Source organism: Serinus canaria, chromosome 20 (genome assembly GCF_022539315.1).
Source record: "Serinus canaria isolate serCan28SL12 chromosome 20, serCan2020, whole genome shotgun sequence".
In the NCBI taxonomy this organism is placed as follows: domain Eukaryota; kingdom Metazoa; phylum Chordata; class Aves; order Passeriformes; family Fringillidae; genus Serinus; species Serinus canaria.
The window spans coordinates 5,439,173-5,457,387 of record NC_066333.1 but is presented as its reverse complement, the minus strand read 5'-3'; the positions used below and the strand labels follow the sequence as shown (position 1 = coordinate 5,457,387).

Here is an 18,215-nt window from a genome sequence, read left to right as displayed (position 1 = left end):
ACCATCCCCAGGGTCTTTTCTGCTGGGCACTTTCCAGCAACTCTGCCCCCAGCCTGGAGCACTGCAGAGGGCTGTGGTCAAAGTGTCAGAAATGGCACTTGGTCTTGTTGAACATCAATACTGGTGGTCTCAGCCCTCTGATGCCACAACAGCCTCCAACTACCACTTCTCCTACCTGCCCTTCTGTTTGTAGACAGCAGGTCCAGCAGGGTACTACCCCTGTAAGGCCACACCTGTCCTTACCAGCTGAGACAGAACGTTCTTTTCCACACACTCCAGGAACCTCCCAGCCTGCCTCCTCTCTGCTGGGTTGAGTTTCAGTAGGTATCCAGCAGGTTAAAGTCTCCCACAAGAACAAGGGCTGGCAGCAGTGAAACGTCAACCTGCCACTCACAGCATACTTCATCCACCTCTTCAACCTTGTTGGGTGGTCTGGAACAAGGCTCCCAGCAGGACTATCTGCCTTACCAGCCTTCCCCTTGATGCTCATCCATAGGCACTCAACCTTACCGTCACTATTCTTGAGCTCTATGCAGACAAACCACTCCCTAACGTACAGGAACACCCCAGTCCTTAATCTCTCCATTGCAGATGTGAGAGGGGAAGTCATACAAAGGCAGAAGGCAGCAAGTGATTACACAAAAGAAAAGATGTCCCACCCATGTCTCTTGGAAATGAGACCTGTAGGATGGAGTGCCACCAAGGTGACACCCTTCCAAGCCTTTAACTCCTGCCTGCTAACAAGGACAAACTACGTGAAGAGCTGGATGTGCACAGCGGCAGATCCCAGCGAGATGGAAGTGAGCTGTATTTCAGTGGGTTCCTGCATCAGGAAAACATCATGGGTGTTTCTCTGGGAGACAACAAGCCTCAGCATAACTTGTGACACATTGAGACTCCAGGCAAACCACGCCAGGCAGTGCAGGGAAACCTCCCCCTGCCTCCAAACAGGCTGACAGTGCATTTTCTACCTCTCATGCAGTCACTTCCTTGCCCAACAGAAACCACCGCAGCCACTTAGCTACGTTAATACCTCACGTGCTCACATTTCTGTTTTACAGTCTTCATCAGTCTTTACCTGCCTTCTGGGGTTTTTCTTTTTTATTTACTAGTTCTGCAACATTTCACAGCACCATCTGCAGAAGCAGGTAGTGGCATTTTGCCTCGCACAGCACAAATACTATCCCTGCCCTGCTCAGAGAATTTGTAACAGCATAGAGAGTCTGGTCTCAGACCTCCAGTAGCCATCTCAAGAAGTCTCTGCTGATCACTTGAAATTCCACCTGCTCCCTCAATGTTCTCCTTTTAAACTAAAGGCAAACATCCAAGTCACCAGCACCCACACTACTTACTCATCATCCTCTCGAGGTCTCTTCAGGGGTTTGGAGTCCTCTTTAGGAGATGCATAAAACCCATCATCATCTGGTTCATCCTTAATACGTGGTGGACTACAAAAACAAGCAAAGAAACACAGTTCTACTTTCAAAGATGAAGTTTCTTGGAAACCAGCAACAGCAAAATTTTAAGAAATAATCTGCAAAATGGGCACGTCTTCCTTCCATGGAACGTGCTGCCATCACAAGACAGCAAAGGCTTGAGATGTGTCATTTTCTAAATACTCACAGACTGTAAGGAGAGTAGTTCAATGTCTACACATTTGCCATTTCTCAAGAAACATCAAGTTCAATTTCAACAGCTCAAAGTTAATTTTGTTTCTCTGAGGTTTCGAGTAAAAACAACTGTAGCTTCCAGCACTTTCAAATGTTCTTAAAAACTGAACTGCCTGTGTGGACTCAAATGCAGGATGTTATTTAGTTTCAACTCAATATCCTTATTGAGCCTTCTAAGACAGAAAAAGATTATCAACTAAACAAAGATTTGAAAGCTATTCCCTGGAACATTTTGCCAACTAAATATTGAGGCATGTGAAAACCAGAAAAGGAAACAAAGATTTGGCAAAGTTAAACAGATTGGTCTCTTTTCACTGTCCAAACTGGAGGAAGCAAACAATCCTGTCCCTTTCAACAGACCACAAAGTTAGGCTCAATGTTTTCAGCTATAATGTCCCAATACATTAGCAAAAAGAAAAAAAATAGAGTATGAGTGCAAGAGACACTATTCTGTTAGACAAACTCATTATTTCTGTATTTCAGAGAAGCATTTCACTGATCTTCATAAAGAAAAAGATGTCTCAAAGAGTCCAAAATTACATTTTGAAGCCATCTTGGGCTTCCTTATTCGTGTCCCACCAACAATTTCTGCATCAAATTGACTCAGTTTCCAAGCCAAGATGGGGATTTTGCAATCAGATGAAGTAGGAGTTAAAACAAGCAGCATTCAGCTTTGTAGACCACAGTCAGCAGGAGACATTAGGGAGTCTCATGTTAGCTGGCAGTGTGTCCATGAAGCAGAACAAGTAGTTTGCTCCTTCACAGCTATAAAGCCACTGCAGTGCTGGAAGATGCAGCTCAGGGGAGATACAAACAAGCTCCTCTAGAAGCCATTTCTGTTGCATCACCTGGAATTGACTAAGACACGAGTCTGCAGCACAGAGACAGTTGAAAAACATCTATGGAAAAAAAGTTCCACTTAATATATTCTCCCTTTCAGGCAGAAATGCAGAACTACAGTCTGTAAAGTCACTAGGAATTTTAACTATTTTAACACTGAAACATTGCACAAGGGTTTTAATGGAAGAAATAAATTGTGAATCTGTGAAAAGAAAGGAGCTGTATGACCAAGCTGAACCTTGACTTGCATTGTTTCCAAGACTGTAATGCTGCTCATGGTACCAAGCCTTAAGGAAGAAAATCAAAACCATCTGAGTGAGGACATTTTTTTCTGCTGAACTTGTAAAAGAATATTTCAGCAGGGGAAAAAAAAAAAAAAGAAAATAATTACTTTACTCTTAGCCAGCACTTGACCCTGAAGAAGGCACAAATGCAATGGCTCCTCCAGTCTTTTCCCAAACACATGAAAAAATGCTCTTGGACCTAAGGAGGATTCAGCTATATTGATATGAGAGCATCCAACATCCTTGGTGAGATTAGCACATCATGCCATCCTGCTGAGCAGCAGAGGCTAGAGAGAGTTATGAACTGCCTGCTCCACCATGAAACACCTGAATGTCACTGCCTTCCACTCCCAGAGTATTCCCCAAAGGGCCTGGAGATGGCGCCTCTGCCCTGCGCCAAGCCTCGCTCCTTCCTCTGCATTTTTAACATATGAGCAGGGAAATGAAACAGATGGAAGAACTCATGTCAAAATGGCAAACTCAAAACAAATAAAGAATACCTAAAAGGCACGGGCCAGGTAGGTGTCTTCTCCCATCTTCTCTGTATCCACAGAACGTGGTAAGATGGGAAAGATTTTGTTTGTTTTGATTTTTAAGTGGGCTCACAAACCAAAAGAATTAAGAATCTGTTAACAACTAAGCGCTGTTCTGGACTAACAGATATGGATGTATGCATCCACCATACCACACACCTTCACTAAGTCAGTGGACTGGATTTAGCACCTTAAAAATAACCAATGGCTGGACTGTAAACAAGTCTCAAGAGATCTTGGTTGACTATTAAGAAAAAGTACTCTTGTATCAATTGCTCACAGATTTTTAATAAGGCTACTTAGCAATGACTGATACAACACTCAAGCCCAGGAGGTTCTATTATAAGCAGGAATTTAGTACTAGAGTAGGACATCTATGTATCTATACCTTTCCTAAGGTACTTCTAATTTTACACGTCACTCTTGTGACTCCTCTACAAAGGCTTCAGGCTGCAGTCACAACACAGGAGAGACACACAGAGACAATCTGGACTGGCTCTGCTGGGTCCTGTCTCCAGCAGACTGTCTGCAGGGTTCAAGTTCCAATTTTACAACAGAGGCTCTTTCAAATCCAGCTACCACTGTTCCCATAGTTCAGTCTGTCCTCAGCAGAATCCAGCCCCTGAGTACTCAGACAAACCCAGCATGTGAAGGGAGACACCAGGTATTCCACAGCTCCCATCTCCAGTTACTGGGTAAGCAGATCTACCCATTCTCATAACTGAGAAGAACAAATCTTCTGAAGGGCTTAAGAGTGCCCCAATTTTTTCTCAAGACCAAGTGAGAGGATTCAAACATTGAGCACCTATAAAAAGTCAAACTGCAGCTTTTTCCAAATCATAGACCTGATTTCTTACCTGGAGAAACCATTTTCCTTTTCCTTCTTTATTTTTATGTCACCAGAAGATGACTTCATCTGAAAAACATAAAAAGTAGGAGCTGATTAGAATTTTCCAACATACAACCCTAAATATTTAACTTGCAGAAGGAACTGTGACTATCTCCATCTCCTGTAGTCCTTAGTGACCTACATGACAGAGAGGCAACATTTTCTGCAAGTCTTCGTCAATTCAGTACTTTTTGGCCCTCAAATTTCCTCAGCAAATTGGAATTAAGTATACAGTTTGTTCTTGCATGGACTGAATGTGAGATGACTGATTTTTCTCCCTTGTCTCTGAACCCAAGCTTGGCAAAGTGAAATGTAAGGGGAGAAAATGTGGAGCCAGTGGACATAGCTCCACAGTGGAACTGTTTCTATTCACATTCCTGCAGATAAAGCCCTTATGAGTTCATAACTACCACTCCACAAAAAAAGTGTCTGGGTTAGCATTGGGATAATTCTCTCCAAGTTGATAAAAACTCAGAAGTACAAGCTACATCTAACCCACTGAGTTTGTTCTATTCAGTATTATAAGCCAGAACCATCCTCTTGTCTCTCCCACAGGAGACACCCACCTTCTCTTCCTTTCTCTTCTCCTTGTCTTTATCTTTGTGTTTGTCTTTGTGTTTCTCTGAGCTGCCATCTTTGTGTTTGGTTTTCTCCTTGTCTTTGTGTTTCTTTTCCGAGGAATCTTTGTGCTCACTGCAAGACAAGAGAGTGTGTTTGCAGAGGAGAACACAAGGAGATTTGACTAATACAATTTCCAGTGGTAAAGAGTCACAGGTTTTGATGATTACAAACCCTAAAAAATAAGGGATCACCTTAACAGGAAGATCCACCACAGTCTCCTGTCAGGCATGACCCATTCTCCTTGGGAGGAAGAAGAACAGGAGGGATACCACAAAATCCCAGTTGCCAAGTCTCCTCTTCAGGAAACCCATCAGCCTGGATTGCTGAGGAAATCCACAGCTGCTACACTTAAAGCTCAACACTTTAGGATGAATTCCCACTGTCTCTGCTTTTCCTCTTTTTCCTAGTCCACATAAAAGGTCACTGGAACAGAGCCGCCAGCCCCGTCAATGCCCGTGTCAGCTTTTGCTCAGACAACAGTTTGTCATTGTAGCAGCTCTCATCTCTGGAACTTAAAGAGAAAAGCGCTGATCTCTATTATTCCCAAACAGATGGGAAAACCAGAGCAAACAGGATATGTGATGTCCTTGTGTTTATGCAAAGTCAAACAGAAAAGGCAGGAATTATGCTGCAGTCCCTCAGCTGGAGCTGTTGATGCCGCCAGAGCCAGCCCAGCTCTGCTGGAACAGCCCCATGGTGTGGGGCAAGAACCCAACAAAGGTGCTTCCAAGTGAGAGTCTGGTCTGTAACTACTCTGGTGTTATGAATAGCAGCACTGAGAATTTAAATACCTAAAATCTTTAGTCAGAACACAGGAGAAAATGCGTACAAGGAGAAGAAAATCAACCTTTATTATTCTGTTTCTACCCACTTCTGATTTCTGAGACATCAGGATAAATTTGTATCACATTTTCAAGCTTTTTTTATCATCTAGAAAGACACATGGCTGTTTTCAAATGAAAATGAGGTTTCTCATGGAATGACAAACCTTGAAGCCAAAAGTGAGGCAATACTCTCAGGAGACTCAGAATAGAAACATCAAGAACTGGCCACAAGGATTAGCAGCAGTGGTGTGGAAGCCAAGCAACAAGCCTGGCAATTCTACAGGCCTTCAATACACACTTATAAGGTTGTGTGGACTCTCTGAGGTCACCCAGGGCTTTAGCAAGTCAAAGGCATGGTGTAAATCAGCAAGGCTAGGCACTAACCAAGCTGCCCTTCTCATGCTGGCTGCTCACACTCTCCCTTCTCAGCGCTTGACTCCCATCACTGCTGCTCTCTGGGACACACTGTGCTTCTCCTCAGGATTACAAAATGCACTACAAAGCTTTACTAGAAAAAGGCACTTTCCTTATTTCAGTTATTTCAACACTCAGGTGCAAGCCCAAACCAATCTGGGTGAACACAGCCCTGCAAAACAAACTCGGAATGCTGGGCAAGAGCACGATTTTTAAAAATTACAGATTCTTTGGGATTTCTTTCTATCACAGAAATAGACTGCAAAAAGGTTGATGGCTACAGAGAGCGAGCAGCACATTAACCAGTTCCCACAGTCTGTGTGTGATTAGGAGCAAGGCAATCACAGTCATAAATACACCAACCCACACCCAGCTTACAGCTGCAGACACCAGCGTGGACAAATGCATGTGAACCTGCCAAAGGTCTAAATAATTCATGCCCAGAGTAGCTTGAATAATAACACTCCAATAAATATACATTGAATAAATTGAATAAACACACACCAGCCATCCAAGCTCAAGCAGCTAAAGCATGAAAATCCATCTCTGAAGGAAATCAGTATATTCACATGCTGTGTGACACCAAGAGATCAGCAGCCAGAGAAACCAGTTTCATTTTAACTCTCTAGCAACCTCTTCATACAAAGCAGTGAAGGCCTATCTGAACATCAAAAGGCAACAGGCACTCTAGAAATGCTTGTAGTTAGACACACAGCACCACATGTTGCCTGTGAGCAGGCATAACAACTGCAGACTATTCTTACCCAGCAGATCATGTTATGTACAGTGTGCTCAGGCCATGCGAGAACAGACACAGAACATCCTGACATTGGATCCTGGAAATCCACAACATGCCTGCTGCTCCTGCTCTGATCTCTCATCCCAGCTTCTGTACCCTGTTTATTCATCAGCATTCCAAGCTCAACATACCCATTTAATTTTCCTTTGCTCCCATGAGATTCACTGACTGTCTGAAAGCAAAAACCCCACACATTACTAATAATTTTTAAACTCAGGAAGGTTTGGAAATTCTGACTTGGTACCCTGCATTGGTATCTGTATGCCAGGTACCCCATTTGCCAAAGGTTTAAGGTTGACAATTTAAGGGGTAGCTGAACCTGCATGTATTTAAACCAACACTCATAATAATAACAACATTCAATATCAATAATCAATATTCAACCTTCCTATATCAATCCAAGTTGTGGATGCCCCATCCCTGTGTTCAAGGCCAGGTTGGACAGGGCTTGGACCACCTTGTCTGGTAGAAGGTGTCCCTGCCCATGGCAGGGCATGGAAATGAGCTGAACCTTAAGGTCCCTTTCAACCCAAAACAGTCTCTGATTCTACAATCCTAATGTATAAAAAAATGTATATATATTATATATATTCTAATGTATAAAAAAAATCGTAACACACAAGGTTCAGACCCATCTTGTTCTTTGCAAGTCTACTTATATTTATTTTCTGACTCTTTCTTGCTCTTATTTGATATTTAAATCCTGCCTGAAATAGCATGTTTTTCTCAGACATTAACTTGGATCTTTAAAGCATGGTACACACTGCAGCTACTGGAGTTAGTGCACTGAGGTAAAGTTCATGGCAGTGGCTGTTGCTTGGGAGTTTGGAACAGCAAAAATAAAACCACAAAAGACCAAAAAAGAGAAGCAGTTTGGTTTTCCAAAGCACCATACTCAATCTCACTAACAGCCAAAAGCAGCTAGCTTTCAGTACATGACAGGAAGAGCCCTGGGATGTACACAAAGCACAATTAAAAGCAAACCAGTGGATGACCAAGTAGATCAGTAAAGCTAAGCTTGAAACAGAAACAAAATCCCATTGGTCTAGAGAGGCAGAGGCAATATTTGTGTGTGCTGAATGCTTGCAGACTACAGCTGGAATTAAAAAAAGTGCTAAAACCTCTAAAAACTTAGGCTTGTTCAAGTAGAAGCTCAAATGACATCCCTCTTGAAAGACAGTAAGTGGCCAGCATTGAAAAGCTGTCATGCAATCTAATCTCAATTTTTCAGTGTAGTTTCTCAGATTTTTCAAGCATTAGAGCCAGAATCAAGAAGTCTTACTTCCTGACTTAGTTGCTGGTCTTAATTTAATTTTTTTATCACAAGACTATCCTTCCCCTTTGCTCTGCAATGAGCAGTAAATTTCTCAGCCAAGCAATGTGGGCTCAGATAACCTAAGGAAACTCTGTCTCCAGTTTCATTCTGCAGCTTCATTTTCCAAAGATCAGCACTGGTGGCTTGGCCCTGAGGTCCTGCTTGCTGCTGTTCCTGGTGACTGGGAGGAATTCCCTAGATAAAAATCTGATATCTGTGTACTTTTCACTCCCATGTTAAAAGAGAGCATAAATTTCTTTCCCTTATTTGTAAGTAGCCTGCTTGCCAGCCCTGTTTCCAGACACTGGACCACAGCTCTTCTACAGCTCAGCACAGAACTTCTGACATGTGCATCAAGGAAGGCTTGTGCCTCTCTTCTCTTGGAGGGATGGAAATCTCCATCTCCCAGAAAACCTCCCTTGGAAATGAGCTGATAACAAAGGCCTCAAGCAACAATCCTTAGAAAAGGAACTTCTTTTTTTCTCCCAAAGCAAAGCAAGTTTCTCGCATATTAACTGCAGTCAAGCTGAGCTGCTTTGGTCTTTCACTTGGCTCAGACACACATGTGAGCCTACAGGGAACACAATTTAACCACCACACTCATCTCAAAAGAAAAGAGAAGGCAACAGGATGCCATCCTTACCCTGAAGATGGAGTTTCAGCCTTCTATCAGAAAGCTATTTCAGACAATCCCAAAGCTATTATTAGGTGGGACTGGGAACAATTTAAAGATCAGAAGCCTATCTTCCTGGTCAATTCAAAACTGGAAGAAAAAAAAATCAACTTTTCTTTAAAAAAACCAAGCAAAATGGTCTCAAGATCACATGCACACTGCTAATTTTATCTTGAATTCATTGTTCAGAGCTCTGTGAATCTTTTGTTACCTTTCCTGCACATACCTCTCTGCCAACAAGCCAGCTTGGAGACATGGAAGTAGGACAGCAAAACCCCCATAAGATAGAGGGAAGCTCCAGGGGAAGCTAGCCTGAAAACAGGACAAGTGGATCATAACAATTGCTCATACCCAGCTCTGCTGACAAAGTAAAGTCTTCCTTCTCACCAAAACCACTGCAGTTGCATCACTGCAACAGAACTCAACAGTTATGCCTCTTGAAGATGTTTAATGCTGACAAACCTGCAGTGTTAGTGTTTTTTTAAGGTAACCAAGTGCAGCAGGAGACTACATTAACACAGGCAGAACAAGGGATTACATCATCTACAGGTGTATCATGATACTACTGGCTTAGTTCAGACAAAGGCCAGGTGAGTACACACATCTCCTGAAGCACTCCATCCTGTGCCAGCTTGCTTACTGTCTTCCATTTACAGTTTTAATGTAAACAAGGACAGCCAAAGGCTGTGGAGAGCTCAGGCTGAAGCACATGAAGCAGAAAATGCATCAGAAGAAGCCATTTCCCTTGTAAGCATGGATATATTTCCCAATGCAAATGCCTGCAGGAGAGAGGAGAGGAAGGGAGCCCAGGCACCTGGCAGCAGCTGCTCAGGCTGAGATCACATGGGAAAGTCACAAGTGGAAAGTGTTTCCAAAGAACAGCAGATGTGCAGATCACAGCTTCCTCCTTCAAACTGCAACAGCTTTGCAGTAATTTAACACTGCGTTCTTCAGGTGCCATTCATGTACGTTAATAATCCCTTCCCAGGCCCTTTCCATTCCAGCTTCAAAACCACAAGCTGGGAAGGATGCTTTATCTAAAGTGTCTCTTATTTCCTCTCTCTGCTGTAATTAGCTCGTGACAGGGAATCTGCTATAAGCGAGTGCCAGCGCCGGTTGCCATCGGAGCTGTGCCTCCTCGGGAGCTGCTGCAGCACAACTGAAGCATAAAATACCAGGGAGTTGTGATTTCAGTGCAGCCTAAAGCCACGATGGGGACAGGGCACAGGTGACACAGCCCGTGCCTCGTTTGACGCAATACAGTATTAATGGAAACCTGCGATCACATCCAGCCTAATGCACACCAAGGGAGGGCTGCCTGTGCAGGGAGCACTTCCAAAGCAACAGCACCCCAGGGAAGGACAGGATTTCAGCTGGCTTGCAGGATATTATGCTGTTAGAGGGTTATCATATAGAATTACAGGGAATAAACACGTGAGCCCCAAAGGTTTTGCTGGGTTTCTGGCAATGAAATAGAACAACCTGAAATCATTCTTCCCAGTGGTGAAAGGAGTCTTTTCATAGATAACAGATCAAGCCTTCAGCAAGAGGAACAAGATAAAAAGCTGGACTAATCAACAGCTGATAAAAATTTTAGGAATAAGAACGATAGTCACACATTGAAATGAGGATCATGCTTAGCACATGCTTTCCATGGACATGTGAGAATTAGGTAGACTACTAAGTAAAAAGCAAAACATTTTGTCTACTGGAAGGCAGTGCCACATTAGACAACTGCTCAAGGTGAACTGTGCACTAAAATGGAGTAGAAAAACAAACCCACCCGTCCTAGCAAACAGCAAGTGTGCTATTTTTTTTTTAATTGCCTTTACCCCTACATCAGGTATCCCTGCCTCTTCCTGCCCCCAACACACACCATTCAAAGCAGATCAGAATCACATAATAAACCAGAGGAGGCATGCAAGAAATCGGAACTGAAATTTATCTTCATCCATGGCTAGCAAATGCCCAGAATCTGTGTTTTTCCTAGCAAAAGCATAAAATTAGAAGATGCCAGTGAAGATCAGGTCTGTGAATCCCTTCTGTGTTCCAAGCTTCGGTTCATCCCAAGCTGTGATCACAAGAGATTTAGTAAATGGAGGAAATATGCAATCTGACAGAAGATTTTCTTCCTGCGGCTCCGGTGCTTGTCAGGCTGACAGCAGGGCTCAGCACTGCAGAGCAGCCTCTCTGCTCCCATCCCCTGTCACAGCCAGCCCTGCCCTCCTCAGGCTCCTGGCAGCCCACTCTCCCTGCAGAGAGCCCAGGACAGCTGGCACAGGCACACCTGTTACTGCCAACACTTCCAACCCGCTCTCTAACAAGGCTTGGCTTCAAAGGACCTGTTATTCCATTATTTTATGTGGTCTACTTGTCTGAAACACTCAACTCCCACAGATCAGAAACCTACTGCCACATGGGATTTGTTTCATTTTATTTTTATAACCACTGACATTTATATTTAATGGATGTGTATTAGATTTTTGTTTGGAGACCAGGAAGGATGGGTCTGAGAAAATGAGCAAAAAACCCACACTTTGTTGGATAGTGATGTGGATTTATTTCTTGATACAGACTGTTCTTCCCTGGGCTTTGCATTTTCTTTCTTTGAGGGGTGATGAGGAGGTCTGAGGCACACAAATGTTCTCTCTCAGTTTACTACAGCTGTAAATGAGTGGTTAAGACACAGAAGTGTCATCTTGTGAGTGGGAGAGGAAGAAAGCAAGAACCAAAATTAAGAAGTTCTACATACCATTCCACACATTTCTGTCATATGAAATCAAAATTGTCTATTTTAGGTATTTCAGAGACTTATCTTGGCAGTTTAGATCCTTCAAAATCTGGATACAGGAAACATTTATTCTCCTGCATTGGAGTTTTTCTGTCTTCTTGATGCAGGTTTTATTTTAAAAGCCTTTTTTAAGTACAGGACAGGAAATGAAACTGTCAAACTATTACAGACAGACACAAAAATGATCTGCTTCAAACACAACCACACACTGCTCTTAACTGTGCCCAGTGTGCACTGTGCTTCTCAGAATGCAATCAGGAGCTCTTCACACACCACAGATAAAATGTCACTGAGGTACCAATCCAAGCCTCCCAGAAAACAATGGCTTCAATTTCTGCTGAAGTACCATTCAACCTCTTTTGAGAACTACTAAAGATACAGCACAGCTTTTGCAGTAACACTGCAGATTTTCTGAAATACAGAATGGATTTTGTGAAGATTTACATGCAATTTGATACATCTAAGATAAACTTTTTCAAAGGATTAATTTACAGCCTTTTATCAAAGGCTGTAAATTTTTATGCTTTAAAAATTCTTCATACAGGTAAAAACCACTGAATCCCACCCACCCTGTTCTTGTGTCCTGGAGAATTTTTCTTTAATTTCTACTAGATTCATGGCTCTTTTTCACTCATTTCTCATTGTCAAAGGAGAAACTTCAGTACAAACAGGCAGGTTTTTTATCCTTCAAACAGTGGTCACCTAAAATCTCATTCTCACAGCAACTTACATTTACAGAACTGCTTGGGTGACAGCAAAGCATTTAGAGAAGAAATGTTTAAATTTTAACTATTTCTATGAAGTTCTGTTACAAGTCTGCTGTTTTTACACAGCAAGCATCCAGGTACCCTGTACATGACCGAGCATGAATGGGATAGTGAAGATTCTGGAGCACCCTTAAAGGAGTGATCCCAACAGGATCTCAGGTTCCTGTATGTTAACTTCCCTGAGAACCAGCTCCAAAACCAAATCTCAAGATTCAGCACTATAATACATTCATTTTTAAGGTGGCAGCTTAGAAAGGCAGTGTGCACTCCGTCTGGGAGAGTGAAGCTTCCCTTGTGAAGGAACCTGAGGAGCAGGTTACACATTATTGTGTAATCTCTCCCCAAAAATGCCTTGAACAAACCCCCTGCACATGCATGCACTCAGTCATGCCACCCACAGGAGGGACCTTGTTTTGGGACCCCAGGATGCAGCAGATACTGTGCTCACAGGACACACAAGCACTTAACAGAGCCATGAAAACAACTGGGAGCACTAGGCACAGTGCCTAGAAAACATGATACCTTTCGCAGAGGGATTTCAAGACAACATGGTAGGGAGGAAGACAGTACTTCAAGATAAGACATGATTACATATCACCTCCTGAGCTACACCTCAAAACATCACAGCCGTTCAACCTTCTTTCCACTGTTTTGATATTTATTGTTTGCTAAGTCAGCTACAAGTTATGAACCATAATTAGTTTTTCCAGTTAAAAACATGCTGACCATTTCTACCTCCTACACAAATGAAGTCAAAGCATTAATGAATTTGGGAATTTAAAGACAGTGCTTACATTACTCCTTAGAAAAGAATGTGCTCTGCTAAGATTTCAGGAGAATGGTTTTTCAAGCAAAGCAATGAACATTTGGACATGTGAGGCAGTCAGTTTTAGAGTGCATGATGATCAGGAAAATGAAAACTAGAAATCAAGGCAATACAGATGTGTGAACAAAGGCAAAGAACATGTCCAAAGTATTTCATCTTTGTTGTGAGAGCCAGCAAATTCAAGTTATTTGGCCTAGGGGTTTTCCCCAATCAAAGACACATTATGGAACAGTAGGCTTGTGTAACTTCTCATAAGATCACAGAAAATTCAAATCAAGTGTGTGCCCAATAAAACAAACCCACTTCTCTGCACAGACTCTCTCCTTTTCATGCTTCTTTTTAATAGAAATCATTGTTAATACAAACTTTTTGTTCCTTTTTGGACAGTGCTATCACAGTTGCACAGAAGTTACTTAGTACACTCACTTGCCCACAGCATAAACACTATCTGTCATTCACCAAGTGTCACACCAGAATCTTTCCTTCCAGGGACTCATTTTTCCAAGTTTTGGTGGCAATATAGGCTCCATGACACTTGTGTGTCTGGACTTACAATAAGGAAAATTTCCCTGAGTAACACTCTAGCTGTCATGTATTTGCCCCATGCTCCACCACACCAAATCATCACACAGACCTCCACATCCTGGTTCCTGCACCTCACAGCCCAGGCTAGGGAGCAACTGGACCAAGGAATTCAGCAGCTCAAGAGCTACAGGCCATCACATCAATGTGGGTGACCTGGCAAGTGATTGGCATCAAACACCTTCCTCATCCAGTGGCAGAGTAGTGCATAAATCACATTGGACAAAACAGCACACAATCCTTTGGGATCCATCTAACTCAGCAGTTTCCCAGTGCTGCCTCACACAGCTGGGATATTCAGGCACTGTGGTGACAGGCAAGGACACCACCATCTCTCTGGGAAACCATCTTTCCAGACACTTCTAATCAGGAGAAGGCTTAGGAGCCACATGGGGGTCTCACTACGCTAAAGCAGTGGGGGCTTATACCAGCACGAAGAGAACTCTACATTTCTGACAAACAACTGGAATCACATACAAAAGATTATGAACAAAACCCACCAATCTGCATGACGGGGAGGCTGAGGTAGTGTTCTACACCTTTAACAACTCTAACCTACAATAATCTTTTATACATTAGTATCAGCTCACATTTGCAAGATACACAGCTTCAGCCACCCACATGGAAATGCTGGCAATGACAAAAATCAGGCTTAAAGCACCTACACTTGTAAAACCACACTCAAAATGTAGCAATTCCATATTCATTTATTGTCAGACTAATTCTTGTAAGACTGCACATTCAATGGTGTTTTAGCCTATGAAGACTTCATCCACTTTTTCCTCACCTATTACTGTGCTTGGACTTTTCCCGGTCTTTTTCCTTGTCCTTCTTGTGCTCCTTGTGCCGGTGTTCTCGGTCTTTGTGTTTATCTTTGTGTTTGTGAGAATCTGTAACCAGAGAGGCAAAACAAAAGAAATTAAATTGGGAGAAAACTCCACACCTCCCCTGTGAACCTCTGCATTTTTCCCCACCGCATCCTAGTATTTCTGTGATTCAAAATTTGTAACAAAAATCTTGGTTTCAGAGGTCCTCAATGGATTCATTGTTCCTGTAGCACAAGTCAATTCATCTTGGCAACAGCTGCATTTACGTGGTCTTTAGTTCAACGACCTTTAAATGCTTTATAGACCCTGAAGAAATGCAGTCCTTCCATTAACAAGGTACCTCTTGATACAGCAAGTTCAACCTTATTTGGCAGATTGGCAGCCTGGCTTCCTATGCCTCCAAGTATTCATTCTGAATACACAGAAAGGATATTGGAACAAAGCACAAAGCTGAGGTGTCAGGCCTGTTGAATCCCAAAATTTAATACTTCTACTTCCACAAGTATTTAATCTTGACAAAGCATCCTTCCCTTCTCCCTGCTGTGAACGAAAACCATTTTATTCTTATCCCAAACAGTATATAACATGACAGGCAGAAAGCAAGGAAAATGGGGAGTAATGGCAGAAAATGAAAAGAAAGGGTGAAAAGGAGCAAGAATTCTCTCCTCCTGCTTCTCTACTGCAGGACACATTTACCTCCTTCCGATAACAGCCCCACCAAGAAAATGCAACCTGACAGCTGTAACGAGCTGTGTTGGTGGTCACCCACCCACACAGGTCAGGGCGGGTCCCAATTATGTGACAGGTCAGAAATGGGAGTTGGCATTCAAGTGAATCTACAGGAACACAGTAATTTTATTGCTATCAGCTTCTACTCTGAGTGACACTTCCCATCCTCAGTGACAACTGTGCTGTACAATGAAGTCCTTTAAAGCACCAAGGAAATGAATTCAGCAGAGAAAAAGAGCAACACTGTTGAATTGCAAATAAACACATTTACAAGCATTTTTTTACAAGTATATTAAAAAGGAGATGAGGCTGAACTAGCACCTCAAAACCACCTCAAAAGGCCATTTACAGTGAAGATCAGTATAATGGGAGGAATATATGCAATACCCAAAGACTCCCCCCCAGGTTTTGTTTTGAACATGCTACTCAAAGTAACCAAAATTAAACAGGCTCTTCAAGAAACCTAAAATCTGTGCTGACTTTGTAAATTGTTTTTCAGATACCAGTGCTAGAATTTCCACCAGAGATCTTGGATGTAAGGTATTAATGCTTCGTTAATTGTAAAAATGGTACCATGCCTCTAAAAAGACTCCCATCCCTGCACTAAGAATAGGAAACTGCAACAAAAGGATTTTGTGACTTTCTCAGTCATATGGGAAATGCACTGCAGAGCCAGGAACAAGCCTCATCCTCCTGACTCCAAGTCTTTAGCCACAAATTCATTTTTCTCCTTAACTGACACCAGCTCTTAAAACCTCAAAACATTCAAATGGATTTAGAAGAAACATACTCACAGAACATGATTTTAACCTATTGCTTTCTGTAACTTCAGTGTTTGCTTTCAGACACCTGCAGAAAGTCAACATAAACCAATACAGGAATACTGACATCCAAGAGCCTCCAACTTGCCCTCAGCACCTTTCCTCCATCCCCCTGAACTCAGCAATGTTTCCCAGTGCTCTGGTGTACACAGTGCACACGTTTAAATCACAGGGCTTAAGTTTTCCTTATTTTGATATACGCGTGGCAGGTTATGTGGAACATTTGGTGCTACAGCATAAAGCACCCAAGAGTTTTCGAGTACCTAAAGAGCAAAATCTCTTTCGCAGCAGGCAGAGTCTGCAGGCATCTCTAGCAAACTGTGTGGGGACCAGACACCCACACGCTCTGAACTGCAGAGAAGCAATTTCTCTGAGCCCTTCTTCCCACCAGGACAACACACATTTCACTGGCAAAAATGTTTTCGCAGTGCGTTTCACACTTGCGATTCTTCAGTTCAGCCAGGAGCTGGAAGCTCTGGCTGTTTGCAAACTGCCTGGGGTTTATTCCACAGAGGGTTTACTCACTGATTCTCACAGCCCCGGCTGCAGCAAACAGCAGCTATTTACACTTGATGAATAGGTAAATTGCAAGAGAAACCAGCGTGATGCTGTACACAGAGCTATGTACAGTCACCGTATAGCACACACACAATCAATTTTTCCTATCAACCAATCAATGGAAAACGTGTGTGACTGTGCTCAGTGCTGCTCTCTTTAGAACTAACAGCCACACGATGACTTGTCACCAAGAAAAGCAGATAGCAGAACACTTTGATCACTGACTTGCAGCTGACTGGTGCTTTACAGCTGAAATTATTATTTATTTTTGGAAAGCAGTCCCAGGGATATACCCTAGAACTGCTGGAGTTGGGTATCTGTTACCTCTTGGCTCTGCTTAAAATGATTTGGTATTTTCAGACAATTAAAGCCTGGTACTGCAAGTTAAAAAAAAAAAAAAAAAAAAAAAAAAAAAAAGCTTGACCAGTTCAACTAGCTCTGCTTGCTAGGATTTGTTGCCAGACAGCTTTCCTTTGCTGTCTACCAAAGGACTGCTAACAGGAAGGTCTTCCATGGAGCTATTCTGGCCCAAAGGCCACAGTGGCTGGGGAACAATGGGTCCTGTGCATGGTCTCAAACCAAAAGCACAAAGATGTCAAGGCAGAACTGCCTGGTGTCCCTCCCAATGAACAACACTCGAAATGTACTACTTCCATGGAGGTCAATCTCCCAGGTATGTCACCTAAGGATTAAATTATTCTGAAATATTTGCCTAGTATTCAAACTCCATGGTGCTGCTTTCTGACACAATGCCATGAGGTAGGTTAAGAATGAAGACTTCAAAAGAGTTTATTCAGTTGTCTTGAACTGACAAATGTATGTCCTCAAAAGGCATTAAAGCTCTTAGTCTTTTTTTTTTTTTTTTTTTTTGAGGGTGGAGCTGGATGAAGTTCAGGAGACTGGGTAATAAAAAAAGCACGGGATTCCTTTTTTTTTGGTGTTCTGCACAAAAATGCTTTGTTCCAGACTGGCTTTATCTGGAGGTCCATGCCAACGGTTATTTGATGGCTGACATGAAACAAGTTTAAGCCATTTCACTCTCATTTGTGTATCCACTTGCCAGGAGCCAGGGCAGCATCACCTCCAACTGAACTACACAGGCAACAGATGACTGAGCTGGGAACGGGGCCACCTCACTCCAAGCCTCATCAGCACACAGGCAATCAACGGGAAGTGTTCCTGTCTGTAATGTATCTTCCTTGATATATTTAGCATATTGATTCCTAGAAGAATCTTCCAGCCTCCAGTAACTCTCTCCCAGCTTGCAGCTGATTAGTAGTTGACTAAGTCCAGCCTCACATCAGCTACGGAAAGAGCTCTGACATTATCACACATTCAAATTTGTTTCCTGCCTTATATGTCTTCCAGTAAGTATGTCTGATCTCTCTAACACTAAACAAGGAGATAAATACTATTCCTTCTCCAAGACCATTAGCAAAATCCACCATCTAC

General features: G+C 42.6%; 1 protein-coding gene across 1 annotated transcript in view; it reads right to left on the bottom strand.

The window, feature by feature from the left end:
* The window catches only part of TOP1 (DNA topoisomerase I), a 65,832-nt gene that overhangs the window by 22,202 nt on the left and 25,415 nt on the right, over positions 1 to 18,215 (bottom strand). Inside the window, exons 3-6 of the mRNA XM_030231955.2 lie at positions 14,616 to 14,718; positions 4,783 to 4,909; positions 4,185 to 4,243; positions 1,353 to 1,448 (exon numbers count right to left, since the gene is read on the bottom strand). Coding sequence (XP_030087815.1) covers positions 1,353 to 1,448; positions 4,185 to 4,243; positions 4,783 to 4,909; positions 14,616 to 14,718 — 385 coding nt within the window. The remainder of the gene's footprint in view (positions 1 to 1,352; positions 1,449 to 4,184; positions 4,244 to 4,782; positions 4,910 to 14,615; positions 14,719 to 18,215) is intronic.